Here is a 19722-nt window from a genome sequence, read left to right as displayed (position 1 = left end):
TATTTATGTATCTATTTTGTAGCAGTTTAGTGACTGCTCAAAAATCCCACACTCTGGGTCTCGCTGTGCAAGCTCATACACTCTCGCCTCGTGCTAAATAGGCATGAAGCTACATTCAGCTAGAAACAGAAAATCTGGTAGGAAAAACTTAAAAACCGTTAAGAGAACATGCATTAATCATCATGGTGGCAGCTAGCTCCAGATATGTGACCAACAAGGAGGGCTTTTACATATATCTTGGTGCATGTACACACACATACACACAAAAAAAAGAAGGAAAAAAAACCAACAAAAACCAACAAAAACAACCCATCAGAGAGGGATTTTTCCCGAAACAGAAAAGTGTATTCAGAACTGAATTTCAGGCATCCACAAAGACTTTGTCAAGTTAATTAGATTGTCTTTTAAGTTACATCCCCTTCCAACTGTGAACACGGTCTCTGAGCGGAGGGATTTTATCACACTACAAAGGTCCCATTCTGCCCTTTCGTTTTCTCTCATGCTGCTCACAACAGCTTCCATGGCTCAAAATATAAAGGTGCTTAGTTACACTTATTCATACTTTGCTTTTTCTCTCCGTCCAAGGATTAATCTATGCTGCTTAAAAAGGGCCCAGTGGCAAAGGCCAAAGACAAATATCAATTCCACAGAAAGTTTTTTCTTCCTTTTTCTTTTTTTAATCCTTTTTAAGAAAGGAGATGATCTGTTTCATCTAAAATCATAGACAAATGCTGTTGAAACAGGAACACAGTGTAATTCTTTAAAATCTTTACCTTCCTACTGTAGGTCCCTTTCTTCAGCACTACTTAACTTCCTTTAAACCGTTATAGTCTTCTTTTTGTTGGAAACTCTTTGAAATGTTTTTCAGAAGCAAAGAAAAGGCACATTTTTTTTCAAGGAAAGCTCTAATTTCTTACTGCTGCAATTGCAAACACTCAGCCTACCCACTTAACTGTAAAAGCTAATGAAAGACCATATACCAGCATTTCTGTGCATGCATGTTTGGCAGTTTTAACTTCCTTTCTGATAGAGACTGGAAAAAAAAAAGAAGATAAGAAAATGACTTGCCTTCAGCACCTTGGACTAGGAAAACACATTCCCATTCATTCCCCTACATAACATACTAGGTGTGCACAAATGGTGTGAACATGGTACTCCTAAATCAGGAATGAGTATTTAGTCTTGATTGGAGGAGGAGGAGGAGGAATAGTGCTACCAGCACTGCCTGTACAAGCTTCCTGCTGCAAGATTAACGGGGTTTGATATTATTATGGTTATTTATCCAAAAGAAAACACCACTTTGGCCATTGGCAGCCAGCTGACCGTAAGTTGGGGTAGCCAGGACTCCTGTCTGAGCCACTGTACCTGTAAGTTGTGCTCCCCCTCCTTCTGGTGACCCTACCTGTTGGCTGTATTCATTGCTATCAGACCAGTCACAGCAGAAATTCAGCCACCAAATTACATACCTATAGGAGCGCGACATTAGACCGTTGGATCCTCTAGGAATGGGTCTGTACTCTAAGGATTTTCTGAAACATTTGTGTATTTTGGCTCACCCGAGTGCTGTTTGTCTTGAGGTGGATAGTGAGGAGAAAAAAAAAGGCGATGTGGTGCCAAATGAGAATGTAAAGTGAAATGTGACTCACGCTTGGAGATGTGGCAGTTTTTCATGGTGACAGAAGAAGACTACATTTACCAAAAACAGAAAAAAAAAGGAAAAAAGCCCAGCAAAGCTCCAGATGATTTTTATGCTACCTCAGGTAAACAACAATACCAGAAAAGTGAACATGTTTGCGAACTCACCCTTTTAAAAAAAGCCCAAAATAAATAAAAAACAAACAAATGGATAAAAAAAGTAACTTTTTCATGTAACATTTTGGAAGGCATATTTTTGATATTGCTGTTTGTAATCTGGCTACCAAAGTCAGCGATGTTTACAGTGCTTCCCTAGTTTTTTCAGTAACACAACCTAGAAGTCTTGCTGTATGCAATAATATGAACCGTAAATGTGATTTATTTAATTTTAAGAATCAATATATAAGGCAGTTCCTTCCAACGATTGATCGTCTAATATGATTAAATGTAAAGCTTAACAAAGTACCACATTCCCATTATCCAATTCACAAAGACAGATTTGGTTTAAAAATATGCCTGAAACATATTACAGATAATATCCCAGATGATTATTATGTAAACATTGTTATTACAATGAAATTAATTTGATATGAGCTTCATTTCACATTTTTAACGTCAACGCTGTAACACAGAGGCCTATTTAATCTGTCCAGTATTTGTGCAGGGTTTTAAATGAAGCATACAAAATCTACAGTGTTCTACCTTCTTGTCATGAGGATCCATCTGTTTCCAATTATTGGCCTTTAACTGATGAAGTTCATCAAATTTCATACTAATATTTTCTATGGACAACTGCAGCATATCCCAAAACCCTGCTAAATCCTGGGAGGTCGGCCGTGGATGTGCATTAGGATTCTGTGCAACAGAAGAAAAAAACATGTTGGCTTTAGTACTTCTTAATGTAAAGCATTTGTGCAAATGGCTACAAATCTCGCTAGCAAAGCAGTTTGAGCAGATCCAAGTGATGGGGAAGACCCGGAGAGAGGAGCAAAGCAAAGCATTACTTACTGGCGGGTTTTATTTTGAGGAGTGTGGCTCGGCGTTGAACTGCTGTGCCCTGTCAACATCCACTCAGCAAAGGCAGCAGGTACCCCCCACAGCCTAAGGGTAAAGGGCCCCTGTGGCAGGATCTGCCACAGGATGTTCCCGGGCACAACTGGTGGCAATCCTATCTGCACTGAAATGAATTGCCAGCCTCTTCTTCACTTTCACGAGGAAGGATTCCCCACCATGCTCACACTTGTAAAAAAGAGTAATACCTCTGCAAATGTACATTTCCTGCATGTGCCAATAATGATACACCAATGTGTGAACACTTTTCCTGCACTCTGAGGATGTAACGTTGACAAAAATACACCAGGTGAAATTGTCTCAGGCCAATTTTTTTTCTTTTTTTTGTCTGTTTGTTTGTCAAGAATAACCTATGCAGGGTGGAAAGCCCTACATGCAGAAGCACAGTAAACCCATTTTTACAGGCAGATTTTTGGGAAGAACGAAACTGGGACACAGGTGGGTAGCATTGCTTGTGTGTGCAAACTTATCAGCCCAAGAGCATTGCTCAGAAAAGCACATCTGGACAGTCAGCATCTTCAGCACAGCTTGGGCCAGACCCAAGAAATCCTGTCCTTCTGTCCCTTCAGTGCACCCCAGCTCTGAACACGTTTTGCATGCAGTGGGTGTACACAAAACCATCCCTGCTCCACTGGCAAGGCTTGCAGGAGGGAAGGCTTTCTACAGGATGTCTCTCTATAAGCTGGTTCCCAGCTGAAACTGTTTAATTAAAGTGAGATGTTGCATACACTCACTTCGAGCATGTTTTTTCATAAATGCTGAGAAGTCCCTACACCAGACAACAAAGTTTTGTGGGTGCTGTGGCCTTGTCAAACTACACTGATAAATTATTATTAAGTTTGTTGTTAATAAATAAATTAATAGCAGCACCTTGCATGATGTTTTACATGGCTCAAGTTTTACTTTGCCTTTAGTTTTCTTCCTCCTCAGAAGCAATAAACTCAAAAGAGTCAGTTGGTTGCCTTATAAAATTTCTATTTTTGCTTTTCACAATCACATTTGCAGAGGATTTTGGTAGGATGATTATACCATGAAAGGTGCAATTATTGAAAACAATGAAGTATTTTTAGAATCATAAGGAGACCAGAGATTACAGTTTGATTCCTAGTTTTTCAGTGCTTGACACTAGCAGATTGCCCAGTCATTGGCTGTTATTTGCAAAGATGCTCAATCAGAAGGCTTTTTCAGTTTTTATATTAAGAACTGGAAGTCTTATAAAGACAGAGCCAATTTCTGTTGCATTTGTCCACTGAGGCAGATTTTAGTGTGGAGCTTGTTTCCCAGGAACACCTGAGAAAGCCCAACTCAGGAAATTTCTGATCCACTCCCAAGGACCTTAAGGTATTTTACCCATCTGTGTGCCCATGAAGGGGTCAAGGGACAGAACCTTGCTCCTCTGAAGTTAGTAGCAGAGCCTCAGTGATAGTTCACCCAAAGTTTTTCACCTTTATTTTAAAGCTCTCAAGCTATTGTGAAACTCTTGCTGACTGACAATTTTGAGTTACTCCTAAATTAATTTCAAGGCCTTTACTGGAAAAACTGCCATATTATTCAGAACATCAGTTTAGTTTATGTAGGATTATTCACAGGGTTAGTAAAAGGCACACATTAGTATCCAGCAGAAAAATTACATACCAGGTTTTCTTCACAAAGTTCTCTGAACTGGTAAAATTTCTGAGCCATGAGAAGCTGGGCACTGCCCACTGCAGTTCGAATTTTCCCTAGAACTGAGAGGAAAAAGAAGAGTAAGTCACAATGCTTTCTTTGCTGCAGGCAACTAAAAGCCTATAAAAAGAGAGGAGAAAGCTGTGCAGCAGTCAGCTCTGGCTTTCAAAAGGTATGTTATCTTTCAGTCACAAAAAGAGAGAAGTTGATAAATCTAAGGTCAGATCTCCACGAGGCAAAAAATATGTAAAAAGTTGCTGCATCTTACTGTCATTCCTCCAGTGAGACCAGTTGCAACCAGTTGTAATGACAGTGTAAACGTGGCTAATCAAAAGCTTCTGCAGGCTGTATAGAAAGCTCACCAAATGTTATTACTATGACCCAGGCTCAGGTTTTGAACACAAACCCAGCTCCCTGCACAAGGACATGCGGCTCGCAAGCGCTCTTTGCTTCGCCACCTCACTGAGCAACTCACTGAGCAACACTGCCTTATTGTCAGGTGTAGCTGAGTGTTGCTCCATCAGAGCCCCAGAAAGGGGATGAATCTTTTAGCACACGCCAGTGAATCTCATTTGGACCCTCTGAGTACTGTCCATGAGCACAATCCAAGGCTGCTTCTGCCTTTGAATTCAAGTGCCCAGGAGTGCTTCAGGGAGCAATCGCACCCTGGCCTCTCCTCGCTGGTGCCTTGGAGGGAGGTGTCCAAGAGTCCCAGCGCAGCTGACTGAGCACTCCTTTGTACAGACAGCTGGGTACTTACTGCCCCTTTGGACTGACCGAGCGCTGTGAAGGGCTGCAGTGAACCAGAAGACAGCCCATAGTAAATGCCTCTGAATAAAGCAGGAGCTCACACTGTTTTGGTTGCATTCAACCTCACTCAGACACTGGGATTTTACTGCTGCTAGGGGTAGTTGGGAATACACTGCCCAAAACCCAGGCATAGATGGGTGCATTCAGAGACTCCCTGGGGAGTTCTGGTCTGGGGGAGACTCTGTGTGTACCTGTACATGTGTGGACACGTGTATGTGTGTACTTTGTGTGTGTGAAAAAAGAAGTGAGAATGCAGAAGCACAGCAGAAAGGCACACGTGGCCTCAGCTGGCAGTAAGACAGTGAATCCAGAAAAGCAGAGTGTGAATTTAGGGACTGCTGAATTGATGCTGTGAGCAAGAAAGCAGCTACCGATTTGTTTGAGATTTCCAATGCTCAGAAAAAAAAGCCAAAACAGTCTTTGAAAAAACAGGCTGGCATCACAGTTTTATCTGGCTCCTTCATTAATTTTCCCTCTCAGCTGAAACTACTTATTATCCCCAGTTCTCTGGTTAACAAGTGATTAAAAATAATTTTAATTAATTTTTAAAAATACTACCACTTCCTTAATGAAAAACATGAGTGACAGCCACTGTGTCACAGTTCTCACTATCATTTCTATCAGAGATATTTGTATTGTCCCATCCCTCAAATAGACACAGTAACTTTTCCATGACAAATTTACAGCCTGGGTATACGAGACAGGTGAAGGAGGAACAGCAAAAACAAACAGATGAAGTAGCCTGCTCAAGGTGAGTGAATTCCTAGCAGAGCCTAGAAGAGATGCTAGTCCTAAGCTGCCATCTTCTGCACCACCCCTTGAGCACAGTCACTTTTTGTATAAAAGCTAAGACAGCATTAACAGAGCTCCCCTGGGAAAATATTGCTAAGTATTTTGATTTACCACAATGAAAAATAAAGAAATGAACACATACATACATAAATACATGCAACTTTGCTATAACCCCTTCTAACAAGATTTTTAGCGTTTCATCGGTCCTGTGACTGGCTGTAGTGCTGGCTACCAGAAAGCCACCATGCATTGCTTGGTAAGAGAAAGGCCTCTCCAAGGGCTTGAGTAACCACATGCTAAGCAGACTGGCACAAATACTCATGGTAAACTGAAACCTGATACGCAGTAATAACAAAATCTGTGTTCTCCTCCTTTAAGGCAAATGGTTTTTCCTCCACCAGCCTCAAAGCTCACTTCTTAAGGCTTAAGTGGGATGTGGAGTTCATTTATACTTCAGACATACAAAGGGGGGGGAAAAAAGGGGGAGGGAAGAGAGAGTCTGTGCACATTTTTTTCAGAACCTATAGGAGAGAGCTCTGTGAACACACACAGAGCCCAGACTTTCATTTTGTTCCCAGAACTCAGCTCAGCACTGCCAGGAAATAGCCATGAGCTGGAAGATTCACTAAGCAGAATATTTTCAGCATATTGCGCAGGGAGTTTTGCACACAACTCTCATTATTGTTAGCAAGGCTTGCGTGTCTAATTCTATGCGCACAGTGCTGAAAATGGACCCCTTGGTGTGTCTAGTCATTTATGCAACCCAATATGCAAACCACTCAACTGAAAGGACTTTTCAATAGTAGGAGGAGCTACTCCGAGAGCTTTCATGTGGTTCCCATTGTTATGAAAACTCTTCCCACTGAGTATATTTGGGAACAGCTGCCTCATCTGGAGCTGGGCCACTCTGATGCTTCCCAAGACTTGAGAAGGGGAGAAAAACATCTCTCAACTTCTTGGGATTAAAAAAAAAAAAAAAAAAAAAGAGGAGGTGGGCTTTTCCTGGAAACCTGCACCAAATGAGTTGGAAATCACATCCCAAGCATGAAGAAATGCATATACAACTTGTTGGTGATGGATGGGAATGTGTCCCTTTCTTCTGGGGAAGAAGAGCTTTAATATTCAGAGATCTCAACAGAGGGAAAAGGAAGTCCTTGTCCTTGGCTGCCTAGTGACTGGCTATTTGCCTAAAACCCATCATCCCAGCTGACTGCGGGATGCATGCTGATGCTGTTCTCTATTGTTGCCACTTCTGTTGTAGCTGTGGCTGTATCTAGTCAAGTGTCACTGATTCCTTGCCCCTCAAAAGCAAGGGGTCTGTTAATGTGCAACTCGTCAACAACCAACTCTGTCACGGAAGTTAGCGGGGAGGGGGGCAAAGACAAAACACAAAGCATGCAAAAAACTGAAAGGAATGTCTCTAGAAGACACAAAGCCTTATCAATAGACTAAGTTTGTTTCCAAACCCACGTTGCTCTTACTGTTTCCAGGCACAGTGCTCATTTTGCTTACTCAGTCAAAATCTCTGGTGCCCAACAGAAAGGCCAAGGTGTAGTGAAAAATCAAAAGCAAAAACAGACCAGTAGATTTTCTTAGAAGAAAAGCCTGCAAGGTTTGAAGCCAAATACCAAGAAAATAAACGGAATTGCAAAGATAATACTCAAAACAAATCAGAAAAGAATCAGAGAAATCTTTAACAGCAAGGGAGATGGGGTACAGGAGGAAAAACACATAAACATTCAAATTGATGTGTTCAGCTAATAGGATACAAAGAAAACGTATAAAACCAAGCAACAAAAAATCCCAACCCATCAAGATGCAATCATAATGGATTTAAACACCTATATAATGTTATTCATATCTGCTTTCTGTTCTATACAGGGCTATACAGCACACTCAGCACTGTTGGATCTGAATGCCTTCCAGTAATGCATTAAGCAACATTATTAACATCCATCATATGCTCTGCTGTCACCTCTTCCCCAGAGGGAAAAGTGTGTGTACTGCAGTGGTTTTTTTTTATAGTTTGAATTTTTCCTGTGTTTTTTTTTTTTTTTTTTTTTAATTCTTCCCTTCTTGCTTTGACCCATCTTCTTTGTAAATCCAGTTCATTCCTGTGACATTTTTTAAGACATGGACAATTATGTCTATTTTTGAAGAACTTATAGCTATTTTGATGGAATTCTGCTACTATGGAATGCCTCCTCACTATTACTGTTCTTATCTAGGAATCACAGAATATTATCCATGGACAGACACATGACAGTGAATATCCTTGTGCCTTTGACCCCTCAACATGTTCTTCTTTTAAAATATTATTGAAAATAGATTTGGACTATGTGCTGTCCAAGCAGTAAGTTCTTGCTTCTCTTGATTCTAAGAATTGCTTAGGACCTGTTTTGAAATTGTAGAGCTCTATGTATTTCCCTCCTCCACATCTTCATCAGAAAAGAAATAGGAAAACAACAAAATAAAAGAATTGTGAACACAAGCAAAAAAATAGTTATTGTCATCTGCTCTAACTAGGAGGTGGCTATGCATGTAACAAGGATAACAAAATATAAGAAAATAACAAAACCCACCTGAAGTGATGTGAAAAGTAATCACATAGAAGCCAGGGGAGTTTTGAGAAGGGACAGCATTATTTGGCCTTAAAACCCCAACTGATGTATTTGCATTTGAACTTTGACAGGCCCCAGGGTCTAACAAGTGACAAAGGAGGCACTTTAGGACTCTGACTATCAAATGCCCTTATAATGTGAAAACACCTGGCTGATAGGCAGGGCCCAAGCTAGGGAACAGAATACCAGGGACTTGCTCATTGCCCCAGGAGCAAGTGGCAGGAACAATAGCTGAAATTACAGGGACACAGCCTGACATTTGTGTTGCAGATGTTGGCTGGGCACAATGCATATGAAGCAATCCTGCCACAGAGCTGTCACAATCCATTTCCAAGCCAGGATGGACCAGCATTTTAGCCTATTCATGTTGACAGACCTACATTTAAATAACGCCAAGCATGACAAAAGCCAGGAAATTCAAAGTTAAAGCTACTGCTCAGGTCTTAAGCTCATCTGTTAAGGAGAAAACAGCCAAATGGAACAAACTAGGGAAGGAGCAGTCCTTTCTTTGAGTCATATATACTTACAGGAGTGATCTCATTGAAATTAATAGGGCTGTCTGCACGAGCAAATGCTGTTCGTTTGGATTGAAGCAGTTTCCATGTGTTCTCTGACTTACTTGGCTTTTATTAGCACATTTAATGTTTTTTTTCCCCTAACTAGATCCTTTCCTTGCTTGTGGATTTCACTTTTTGTCCTACTAGCCTCTAGGCACTGGTAGGGCTTTCCTTGCTGGTTTCCTTTGAGAAACCCTCGTGTATGGAGATGTTCCATCTGGGGACAGAAGGACAAGAAAAGGATAAATTTGGCATGTGGCCAGAGGCACGTAGCCAGGGGGATTCCAGCAGGACTCGGCCACATGTCAGGCTGGTGACCATCCCTCTGCAGGGCTGTCCCAGCCCACTGCAGGATGAGGCACTCTCACTCCTCGGAACGGCAGAGACCAGGGTTGCCCGGAGAAGCCCTGCAGAGGAATGGCAAATGGTTTTCTGTGCTTGTGGCTGAGAGTGAACTCATGGGTCTCTTGTTCTTTTGCCATGCACAACTATTATGGAAAATGTACCCTTTTTTCTAAACTTTATTCCCTCATGTCTAACCTTTTCTTTTTATGTTTTCTTTTGAAACAATCGAAACAAACCGAAATGGCAGACACAGTGTGTAAGCATTGCATAATTTGCCAGACCCGGATGAATTTGTAGAGGCTCTGGTCTTGAGCAGTGAGGTTCCTGCAGATTTGAGGTCAACCTTTATTCACAGACTTGCCCAGAGGGCTGCCATATACACACAGGAGAGTTTTAATGACATGTCTTGTGAGAACTTTGGTTTTCTGTTTTAGATTTTACTTGATTGGCCTGGCTTGTCTCACCACTAAACCCACATTACACCTGACTTGTGGTGAATCAGACCTGCTGTTTGCTTCCGATGGTTATCTTTACACCGAAGCCACAGTGCAGCCCCATGTGAAAGAGAAACTTCTGGAGGGGGCAGGGGGAGGCAAAATGAAGCTTTCTGGTTCTTCCAAGAAGGTCAGTGCTCCATGTGAAATACAAACAACAGCAAAAAAAACCCCTCCAAAGATAGGCCAAGGCCATAGGAGTATGTTCCTGTGCCCACCACTGCTGGGAAAAGAAGTGGTCAGGGCTGTGCAGGGAGCCAGGTCTGCTGCTGCTAATTTTGTATGTAAATGGTGACAACAGAGGCCTGAGCCTATAAAGTCACCAACATCTGTGGTGAGACTCTGACTGCTTGAAATTTTGCAGGGGAGAGGTAGGAGGAGCAAGCAGATGGTTGAGGAAAAAAACAAAAGAAAGTCAACAGTTGATTTCACTTAAGGCCTGATCCAAAGCGTCAATCAATTCTCACAAGGTGTTTAGCCTCAGATGTGTAACATCTTTTCTTTTTTTTTTTTGATAAGAGCCCTGGAGTTCGTAGCCAACTTCCCTGTAACTGCAAAATACACTGAAATCATATCAAGTATGCTAGCTTAAAGTGTGAGCGGTGTTCATCTGCCTGTCACACATGCTGTGGCTTATCATCAGAAAATGATTTCAGATAAAACCAGAATATACTATACAATAAATAATTCATGGCGGAAGGGAAGCCACATTTCTCTCTATATTGGCATTTCATCGTGCAGCCGCTGAACCACAGCTTGTTTTTATACAGAGCAGCAGACTCCATTTCCCAGCTAGAAACATTCAATCCCATCTGGTAGATTCATTCCCAGCTAGATAATACCCTACGTATCTATGTAACATACAAGCTACTGTCAAACAGCAGCGAGCCGTCTCCCCGAGACAGCTGTTCCGCACAAGGGCCGCATTGTCTGAAGGAAGCGCGGATCGTTTTACGTGGAGCGCCGGGGGGATGAGCCCTCTGTCAGCTGCCATGGCATCGAGAAAACCTCGCTCATCACACGTTCTCGTTATTTTGTTATCTGGCCAAACACATGCTGGGGATGTCAGGTTGGAAACAAAGGATGCATTCCCTGCTCTGGTTATGTTTCATTAGGGAAAGCAAAGCAAATGCACCTCTTCTCCTCCCTTCCTCTCTCTCTTTAAAGTTTATAGATGTATGAAAAAGACGTTTTTTGGGGCAGGGTTTGTAACAACCAGGCTTTTGTTTCTGGCACTGCTGAGAGGGCAGAGTGGCCCCGGCCATATGCTTTTCCTTGGCACCAGGTAGAGTGCGACGTGCTGAGCCGCAGCAGAAAGCCCTGCGCAGCCTCTGTGGGAGACAGCTGCCACGTGCCACAGCAGCTGACAGAGTCACACTGAAATAAGTACTGCAACAGTGGCTACCAAACCCAGGTGACTCCTTTCCTCCTGCCATTACCAGTGATCACATGCCAGGTGTGCTGTGGGTAGGCATTGGAAATAGCCAGCCGAATCATTCCTCTTTCCTCCCCCTGACTCCTCCTACTGATTGCTCAAAGAGCCCTTTAAAACTGTCTTGTATCAAAGACACCAAGACATTGAGAGAAAATTCCGTACAGATATGCATTTTCTGCATCCATCAGCATCGTAAAATTCGCTTCATGTTCTTTTCCTACTACTTTATTGGTGCACCAACTACCTTGGTGCACAAATAAAATATTTTATAGGTTTTCCCAGTATTATCAGTTCATAGAATGACAGAATAGTTTAGGTTACAGAGGACCTTTAAAAATAATCTAGTTTCAGCCCCACTGCAAGGACACCTTCCACTAGACCAGGTTGCCCAAAGCTCATCTACCTGGCCTTGAGCCCTTCCAGGGATGGGGCATCCACAACTTCCCTGGGCAACCTGTTCCAGTACCTTGCCACCCTCATCATAGAATATGTTTTCCTTATGTCCAGTCTAAGTCATTATGACTTTAAAAAGTTGTGTATTTCCTGTTTGTTATGTGTTCACACTCCTTTTTCAATCTAAATGAGGTTTATTTCTTTATACTACAGGAACAACAGAAACCCTTTTATTCTGATACATGGTCAAAGAGATTTTTGAATGCATTTATGGTGTGAGTTAAAAATGAGATTCAGAAATTCTAGAACGTGGGCAATCTGGATCTGCTTTAAGGTCAAACCTTATATATATTTTTCTTCCAAAGAAATTGTTAGTCTATTATATAACATAAATCTTGTAGAAATAGAAAACCTTTACACATCTTAAAATTCAGGTTATCTTATGCTTGCCATTAAAATTAATTTCCAATTACAGTTGCTTACAATTTTGTTCAACTTGGACTATCTAGATCATACCTTTTCATTCACTGGGTTGAATGGAAAGTTCCAGTAGAAACAGCTTATGCATTTCTAAGAATTTTCCCAGTGTTAATTTCTTTCCTTTCATAAACCAAAACCTTTACATTTCAAAAGAACTCAAACATCTCTCTTCTTGAGAGGAAAGGTCAAAAATTTTTTAGAAACAACTCTGGAGCTGAAATAGTAGTCCTTGCTTTGGTAGAAGCTAATTTGGGGGTTGGAAAAATATTACTTGTATATCCAGGAAAATATGCTTAGGCGTGTCTAAATAATAAAAAACTTAATTCTCTATAAGCAGCTGCTCCTTAGTGTTTCCCAGAAGCTCACTTCTAGAATTTGAAACAGCTTTATTTGCAAGGAGCATGTTCATAAGCTCACAGATTTACCTCTGTCTAAAGTTGACAGCTAGAAATAGTAATGTTCCTTGTAAGAGAAATAAATGGAAAAAAACCCTTCATTTTTACTGGGAGAAAAAATTCTGGATTGGGAAACACTTGCTCAGCCTTTCTGCCCTAATTAGAGTGAACGAGCAAGATGTGAACTATTCAACCCTCAACCCTTCTGAGTAATGAAGGTTTACTAGACAGTCCTATTACTTTACAGGTAGGTTAATATTGCTGTCAGGGGTGACAACTGAGATGTAGTTTGCATGTGTGTGGTTTTATGTCACACAATATGAAGAGCTTGTTTTATTGGCACGGTCAAAGCCTATGAGAACTGTAAGGGAGATACAGAGAGGCTGGAGAGGGGAAAGCAGAGAGAGAGAGAGGGGACAATTTGGAAGCGTAACTGAAATTTCTTTCAGTAGGGACAAACATCTAAATACTGTTATGCCAATCACCGTCTGAAAAGGCAACTGAAATATGAATTTAATTAAAAGGAACTACAATCTGTTAAACTATATTCTAAGGTTATGAGAAGTGATTTCAAATAGAAGAGTTAAGAAACATTAATACTACAAGATCCCTAACCACACTCTCCTAATTATCCGTTGAACTATGCAATCCCAAAAGCTAATACCACTGGAGTTTCAGAAGTGCCGAGCATTTGCATTCCCTGTCAGCTTTAATAAGGATTATTATATACATACATGCAGTCCTTTTGAGAATCACAGCCATAGCTTCATTAGCTAAGTAAGAAAGGGCACAATACAGAATTCACTGGGGTGAATTTGACCTATATTAAATACTTCTTTGCAGTTGCAATATTACTGTGTATGGTTACTTACTGTCCTCAGGTAAGTTGTTTTCACGTTCTTCTCTCTCCATCTGTTGGCACCAACCCTCCATACGATCTCTCTCTGCCTGAAGTAGCTTCAGAAACCAGTGGCCATCTCGTGGGCACACTGACCTTTGAACAGCTTCCAGAGGATCTTCAGTAATAGAGTCAATCCATGGGTCAGGAGGAGGTAAAATTGATGGATCAAAATCTGTCTCAAAGTCATCATCCACTGCACATGCATGGTAGTGGTTTCCTGACCCTTGTATGCTAACGGTAGAGGTGCTTGCATCTCGGGAAAACTGTCTTGATATTTGTCCAGAACATGTATTGTCCTCTTGAGGGTCGATTATTTCAAAGTTCTCATGGAAATCCAGGTCTGCTTGCACAGCTGTTGTTACACTATTAGATCGTGTAAACCTGCGAAAGCTTTGGAGAGCACAAACAGAAAATGTTTAGAAAGTTTTCTCTAGGTAACTCAGTATGGAAGGACTTACTAAGATTCTGCCACTCTTCCCGAGACTGGCAGTCACACCTCTCAGTCCTACATTCACGTGTTTTTTTCTTGAAATGATCAGCATAATCTTTTTCTTCTCATTGCAAGCAAACAAACAAGCATCTCTCTTTTTCCATGCAAGCTCACTCTTTATTGAAAAAAAGGACCTCTAATTGTTATGTGGTTTAAGAAAGCCAGAGGCCAGCTCAAGAGAGAGCTAACAGTGCCAGTAGCTCAGGATTTTAGGTTACTGATTTATTTCAGAAGTGGTTTATCTTTCAGTTTTTTGGGTGTGTAGCTTCACACCCCTGTGAAGTTACACACCCAAACTCAAAAGCTACATTTAAAAATCATACATGTGAAATCAGGAAGATGCTAATACCAATGAGTCTACTACATATGTAATATTATACATTCCATTTATACAAAAAAGTACTTTTAACTTAGATAAGTATTTTTAATCCTTCTTCATAACTATTTTTCATAATTATGTGTTTGCCATCACTCACAATTTTAGCACCCATTGCCAGTGTCCAGACATTCTATTTTTCACATTCAAGCTTCGGTCTCAAAATGATCTGTTTTTCACCAAAGCTAGTGTTCTGCCTGTCTGTGTCACCGTTGTTGTGGTGGCTGCTCTCCTGTAGGCAGCTTCCTCTATCCTTGCAGAGTTCCCCTGTGTTGGGGCATCTGAGGGCTGAGAACAACCCTGAGGTCAAGAGCAGGGAAGAGAGGTCTGGGGGTTTGGGTTGGGGTGGGTTTTCTTTACATAAACAGCACTTCAAATTCTGCAGTCTGAGGGGTCTGATGTGAAAAGGCTGACAGAGGAGGAGCACAGAGAAGTATGAGGAGTGAAACAGGACTAATGCTATTGCAGGGGGTGGTAATGAGAGCCCATTTGATTAGCAGTGAATTATGGAGGGTATGAGTGGAAAACAAGTGAGGCAGAACTGCTGTCTTGCCCCATGATGAAAAAGAAGGTAGAACCATAAAGTAATTAACATAGATGTTTCTTAAATCAGTAATATTTAGTGTTCAGAATTAATAGTTTTGAACTGAATAGGGACAGATTCCCATCTCCTCTTCTTACAAATCCAGGATACCTGTGCACTCATGCAGCCAGTAGTTTCCAATTTGTTCTCAATCTCACATCTACACTAAACTAATATTAGGACCCATTTCCCTGTGATATTTTGGATGTTTTGCCCTTTCCAGTTCTGTTTTTAGTTTACACTCAAGCAGCAGTGAAAATGCTGAAAAGATGATGGAACTGGATGCTGGGTGCCATTTCACTTCCTTTCATTTATATTCCACCTTCCACTGAAGAGCAATAGCCAATCAGACAAGTATGACTGACAGCAAAATTTCATCAAGTATATCTATTCTGCAGCTGGTGAGGGAGCAGATGGAAGGATGCTGAGGGAGAATTTAATGTCCTATATACCTGGTGCATGCAGATAGCTCAGGAGGACTGCAGCAGACTTCAAGGAGGATTGTAATAGGTCCTGCTGATAGAGGAAATTAATGGCTTTTGATCTGGGGTTTTGAGTTGAGTAGAGAAAAGCAAAACAGGAGTTGAGGAAGGTCCTCCATTAAAAAAACAAAAACACAATTATTGCTCTGTAGAAGAAGGCTCAAATTAACATCTCAGCCATACCAGTCCCAGGAAAACTTTAATAATATACTGTGTATATATTTTTTTTAATAATCACAAGCATTTTAACATAGTGCCTGCTGCTTGCAGTTCTTCTGAAAGAGATGTTGTGCCACTGTAGCTGTGCATGATATGCACCAGCAAACTGAAAAATAGAGAGTGCACAGAATTCTTCAGCTTGCTAGTATTTATCCATTGGAAAGAAGAGAAAAACATTTTTTTATGGATTGATACAGCAGAAGAAGTTAGAAAGGACAAGGGTCACTGGGGAGATGAAATCACTTCCACAGGAGAAAAGATTTAGAAAATTAGATGGCTGAGGAGGACCATGAGATATCTGTGAAATCCTGACTAGGGGATGTTTCACCATTTCTCCGAGTGCAATAACTCTGCGGAGGAAGGCAGCCAGTTGGAAGGATTAAGGTCTAAAGATCTACATCTAATGAAAGGAAGTACTTCTTCACACAATGTGTAATTAAATTGCCACCCTAGGAAAAAGCAAAGGTAAAAATAGGTTCAAAGAGAACTTGATCAAATTCACAGGAAGAGCCATTACACATCTCATATTTGGCTTAGGAAGTCCCTGAACAACAGAATACTAAATTGGGAATGTCTATTGGGAGAAGTAGTGCTTAGTTCACACACTTTATTCTTTACACACACTCCTTTATACTTTTCCTAAGTATCTGCTACGGGCAGATATCTGGCAGAGAAAGGCTGTCATACTAGCATTAGTGATTAGAAAGACACTAGCCTTAGGCTGACATTATAGTAAAAATCTATTGGTCCAATCCATATTAGGTTTTTTAGAAATGGCTTTAATTTGACACCAACTTTATCTGCACTAAAATACACACACACAGAGAAAACCCCTTGTGTGCCCACCTAGGCACATGCTGACTGAGGATTTCTTTTTAGTCATTTAGTCAGGGTTCACTGAGAGCCAAGGCATTAGTACACAGTGTACTTTTCCACACCTTCCATAGCACTGGTGAGAAAAGCAAATGCCTTAGTCCAGGCTTGCTCTTCTTCATGTCCCTGCCCCCATGTCAGAGCCACCTTCTGCTTTCTTCAGTGCCCGAGACTCTGACACTCTTCTGTTTCAGATGACCACTTGTGTTTCCAGTTAACACCCTGACTTTTCAGTGTATGCCAAAACCCAAATCTGAAAGCATCAAAGTCTGCTTGACAGGAGGATGCTGGAGGCTCTGCATTTCAAGTCTTTCAGGAGTGTACTCTTACTGGGTTAAGCATGAGCTAGTACCACCAAAGCCAGACTCTGCTTAACAAATGAAATAGAATGACCTACTTTTTTTGCCTTTGTTTTATCTATATAATAGTATGCTACAGGTTTGCATGACAGTTTCTTGGCACTGGATTATGTAACTTATCTGTCTTCAAAAGAAAAACAACTTGGCAGTAGAATATAGCATCAGTTCAAAATTAAAAAAATACTTCCAAGGAAATGTATTTTGAAAAAAATGGAAATGCAGGAAGGCCTATCTGCCTGCCTCCAACTCATCTATATAAAATGCCTAATAGATGGTAATTTTAGTCTCTAACACAGCTTCCTCACTCACTTCCAGGATGTTTCACTCTTAAAAAATACCATTTGTATCCCACATGAACCTTTTTTGTTTTGCTCTCAGTTAAAACTGCATACTAGAGGAGAGCTGTTGAAGCTAATGATAAAGTTTTTGCTACTTCTACCATATAGAACATTCACAAGTCTACCTGAAAAAAAGGAAGAAGTTCAACAGAGAGGTTTGCTTCTTCTTCTGCTTTCAAGCTTGGCCCTTTTGTACTTATGCCCTGCAGGCACAAGGCGTAATAATTACAGCTTCAGAGAACTGCAGCAGATATCTGGCCTAGGGTGCAGAAAGCCATGAAACCTCAGACTGGATAAACCAGTATGGAGAACAACGGAATGATGTGTTTTGAACAATAACAAGGTCACTTGTTGGCATTCAATTCTCAGCTTCTAAGTCTTTGGCTTTCTTTTTCAAAACATGTTTGCAATTCAGCTTAGATAACTTGACTCATTCCTGAAAAAAAACCCAAATCCAAAACCCCAGAAGATTTGGATTTCAAAGATCTGGATTTCAAAACAATTGATGTGTGGTCAATCTCACAGGTATTCAGGTTAAATCCAGCCTTACTTTACCCACTGTCTGTCCTCCTTGGTGGTAGGTTTCTCAGCTAAGGTTGCAGCTGCTGTCAGCAGAAGAGAACAAACTGCAGAAGGAGTTAGCAGATATAGTACCATGTTTCTGATGGCAGGAACAATATTCCTGCTCCAATGCCATTCCTTGCAGCAGCTCATCTTTGTTCATCACATTGTTTTAAGCTGGTTGGTTTATTTGTTGTTTTTTACCAACTCTTGGCCTTTGCATTGCAGAGTAGAGATGCTGGCTGGATCTCTCAGCCTCCCTCCAGGGCTCAGTCTGCGGCAGGGAGGCTATTGCCAATCAGCAGAGTGTGAACAGAAATTTATGGACAATTCTGCCAAGGCCAGCCTTGCAGCAGCTCACCAGCTGGCTGGGAGAGCCACCAGGGTTGTAGGCATTCCCTCAGCTCACAGGCAGCTGTGGCCAGAGAAGGAGACTGGCCCTGTCAGAGCCAGGGCCTGCTTTGCCTTTTGCTGACCAGAGCAGCAGTTCCTCCTACAAGCATGCACGGGGTGGGAGGGCATGTGGGAAATGAGTCCCACCAGGTTGGGACTGGCCAGAGGGTCTGGTGTGGGTTGCAAAGGACATTTAAAGGTCATCTAATCCAACCTCCCTGCAATGAGCAGGGACATCTTCAACTCGATCAGGTTGCTCCATGCCCTGTTCAGCCTGATCTTAAATGTTTCCAGGAATGGGACACCTACGACCTTCAGAAATTCTCACTGGAATGGCTTCCACCATGGAGAACACAGATAGCCAGAAAATGCTGCTGTGAAAAGCCATGCAAGTAGTCTACAGAATCACAGAATATTCTTAGTCGGAAGGGACTGAAAAGGATCATCAAGTTCAACTCTTAGCCCTGCACAGGACATCCCCCAAATGTCACATCATGTACTTCTCGCTTAGCTTACCCAAAATACAGACTTGAAAGTTCTAAGTGCAGTGTTGAGAAGTTTGAGTTAGTTTGTAGGACTGGCCTATTGTATAGATAGGACACTAAAATTTTGAGTATTTTTTTTGACAGTAAGTGACCAAACCCAAAAACCTACAGGAAAAAACAGAAAAATATGAGTTTATATAGTAACAAAATCCAAAGATGTGAGTTTGGGTTTTTTTTCCCCCTGTAAGAGACAGCACAGGGTTTTTGTTTGATTGTTTGCTTTATGTTACCGTATTTTATTTTTAATTTTATTATTATTTCAATTGATTCCACTTTATACCATATCAAGAGGTGTGCTGTGGTAGGATATACTTTGTGTATCAAGATCTTGTGGATTCTTGTGTATCAAGATATGCATATCTTATGTATATTGTATGATATTGATACAATATACATATATTGTATATCCTCGGTGCTCCAGATGATATCCTCGGTGCTCCAGAAACCAGAGAAGAGGGAGATGGACCATCTGTCTACTGTATTCTCCTATGGCAGTGCTCTTACTCCAGAAACTACCTTGGTTTCAGTATTCAAAAGTTATTGTGATGGGAAATCAGGTACAATCCCCAGCTGATGGTACATCTAGAACAATGAGCAAGACCATTTTGGAGGTGAGAATGTAATAGGAGGAGATCTTGGGGCAGGCAAGATAAATTGCAAGGGAGACTAAACTGATTACAGAGCTGTGGGACTGAAAACCTGTTGCTCATGAAGAATGCATGCTAATTGTTTTTGGCAGAATAAATTACTTATTTTTTTCCTGCTTCAGTAGAACTGGTTGATTTCTAACAGCTCAATTATCTTCTGTAAGTGAGGAGGGTGGTCTCTTGAGGTCAAGAAGAAGTTACAGGTAGAAAGAATGGACAAACAGAAATGGACAGAAATTGAAGAGCCCTGAGATTGCATGGA

General features: G+C 41.2%; 1 protein-coding gene across 2 annotated transcripts in view; it reads right to left on the bottom strand.

Annotated features, from left to right (window-relative positions):
- DLGAP1 (DLG associated protein 1) overlaps positions 1-19722 on the bottom strand; it is a 139372-nt gene that overhangs the window by 4519 nt on the left and 115131 nt on the right. Inside the window, exons 7-9 of one of the 2 annotated variants that reach the window (XM_058830822.1) lie at positions 13566-13984; positions 4342-4433; positions 2338-2490 (exon numbers count right to left, since the gene is read on the bottom strand). In XM_058830822.1, coding sequence (XP_058686805.1) covers positions 2338-2490; positions 4342-4433; positions 13566-13984 — 664 coding nt within the window. Of the gene's footprint in view, positions 1-2141; positions 2491-4341; positions 4434-13565; positions 13985-19722 lie in introns of those variants that run through there. The other variant, XM_058830823.1, reaches the window with a different exon arrangement.

The sequence above is a fragment of the Poecile atricapillus genome, chromosome 2 (genome assembly GCF_030490865.1).
Source record: "Poecile atricapillus isolate bPoeAtr1 chromosome 2, bPoeAtr1.hap1, whole genome shotgun sequence".
Classification (NCBI taxonomy): Eukaryota; Metazoa; Chordata; class Aves; order Passeriformes; family Paridae; genus Poecile; species Poecile atricapillus.
Note: the sequence above shows the minus strand (reverse complement) of the source record. Positions and strands in the feature narration are given on the sequence as shown.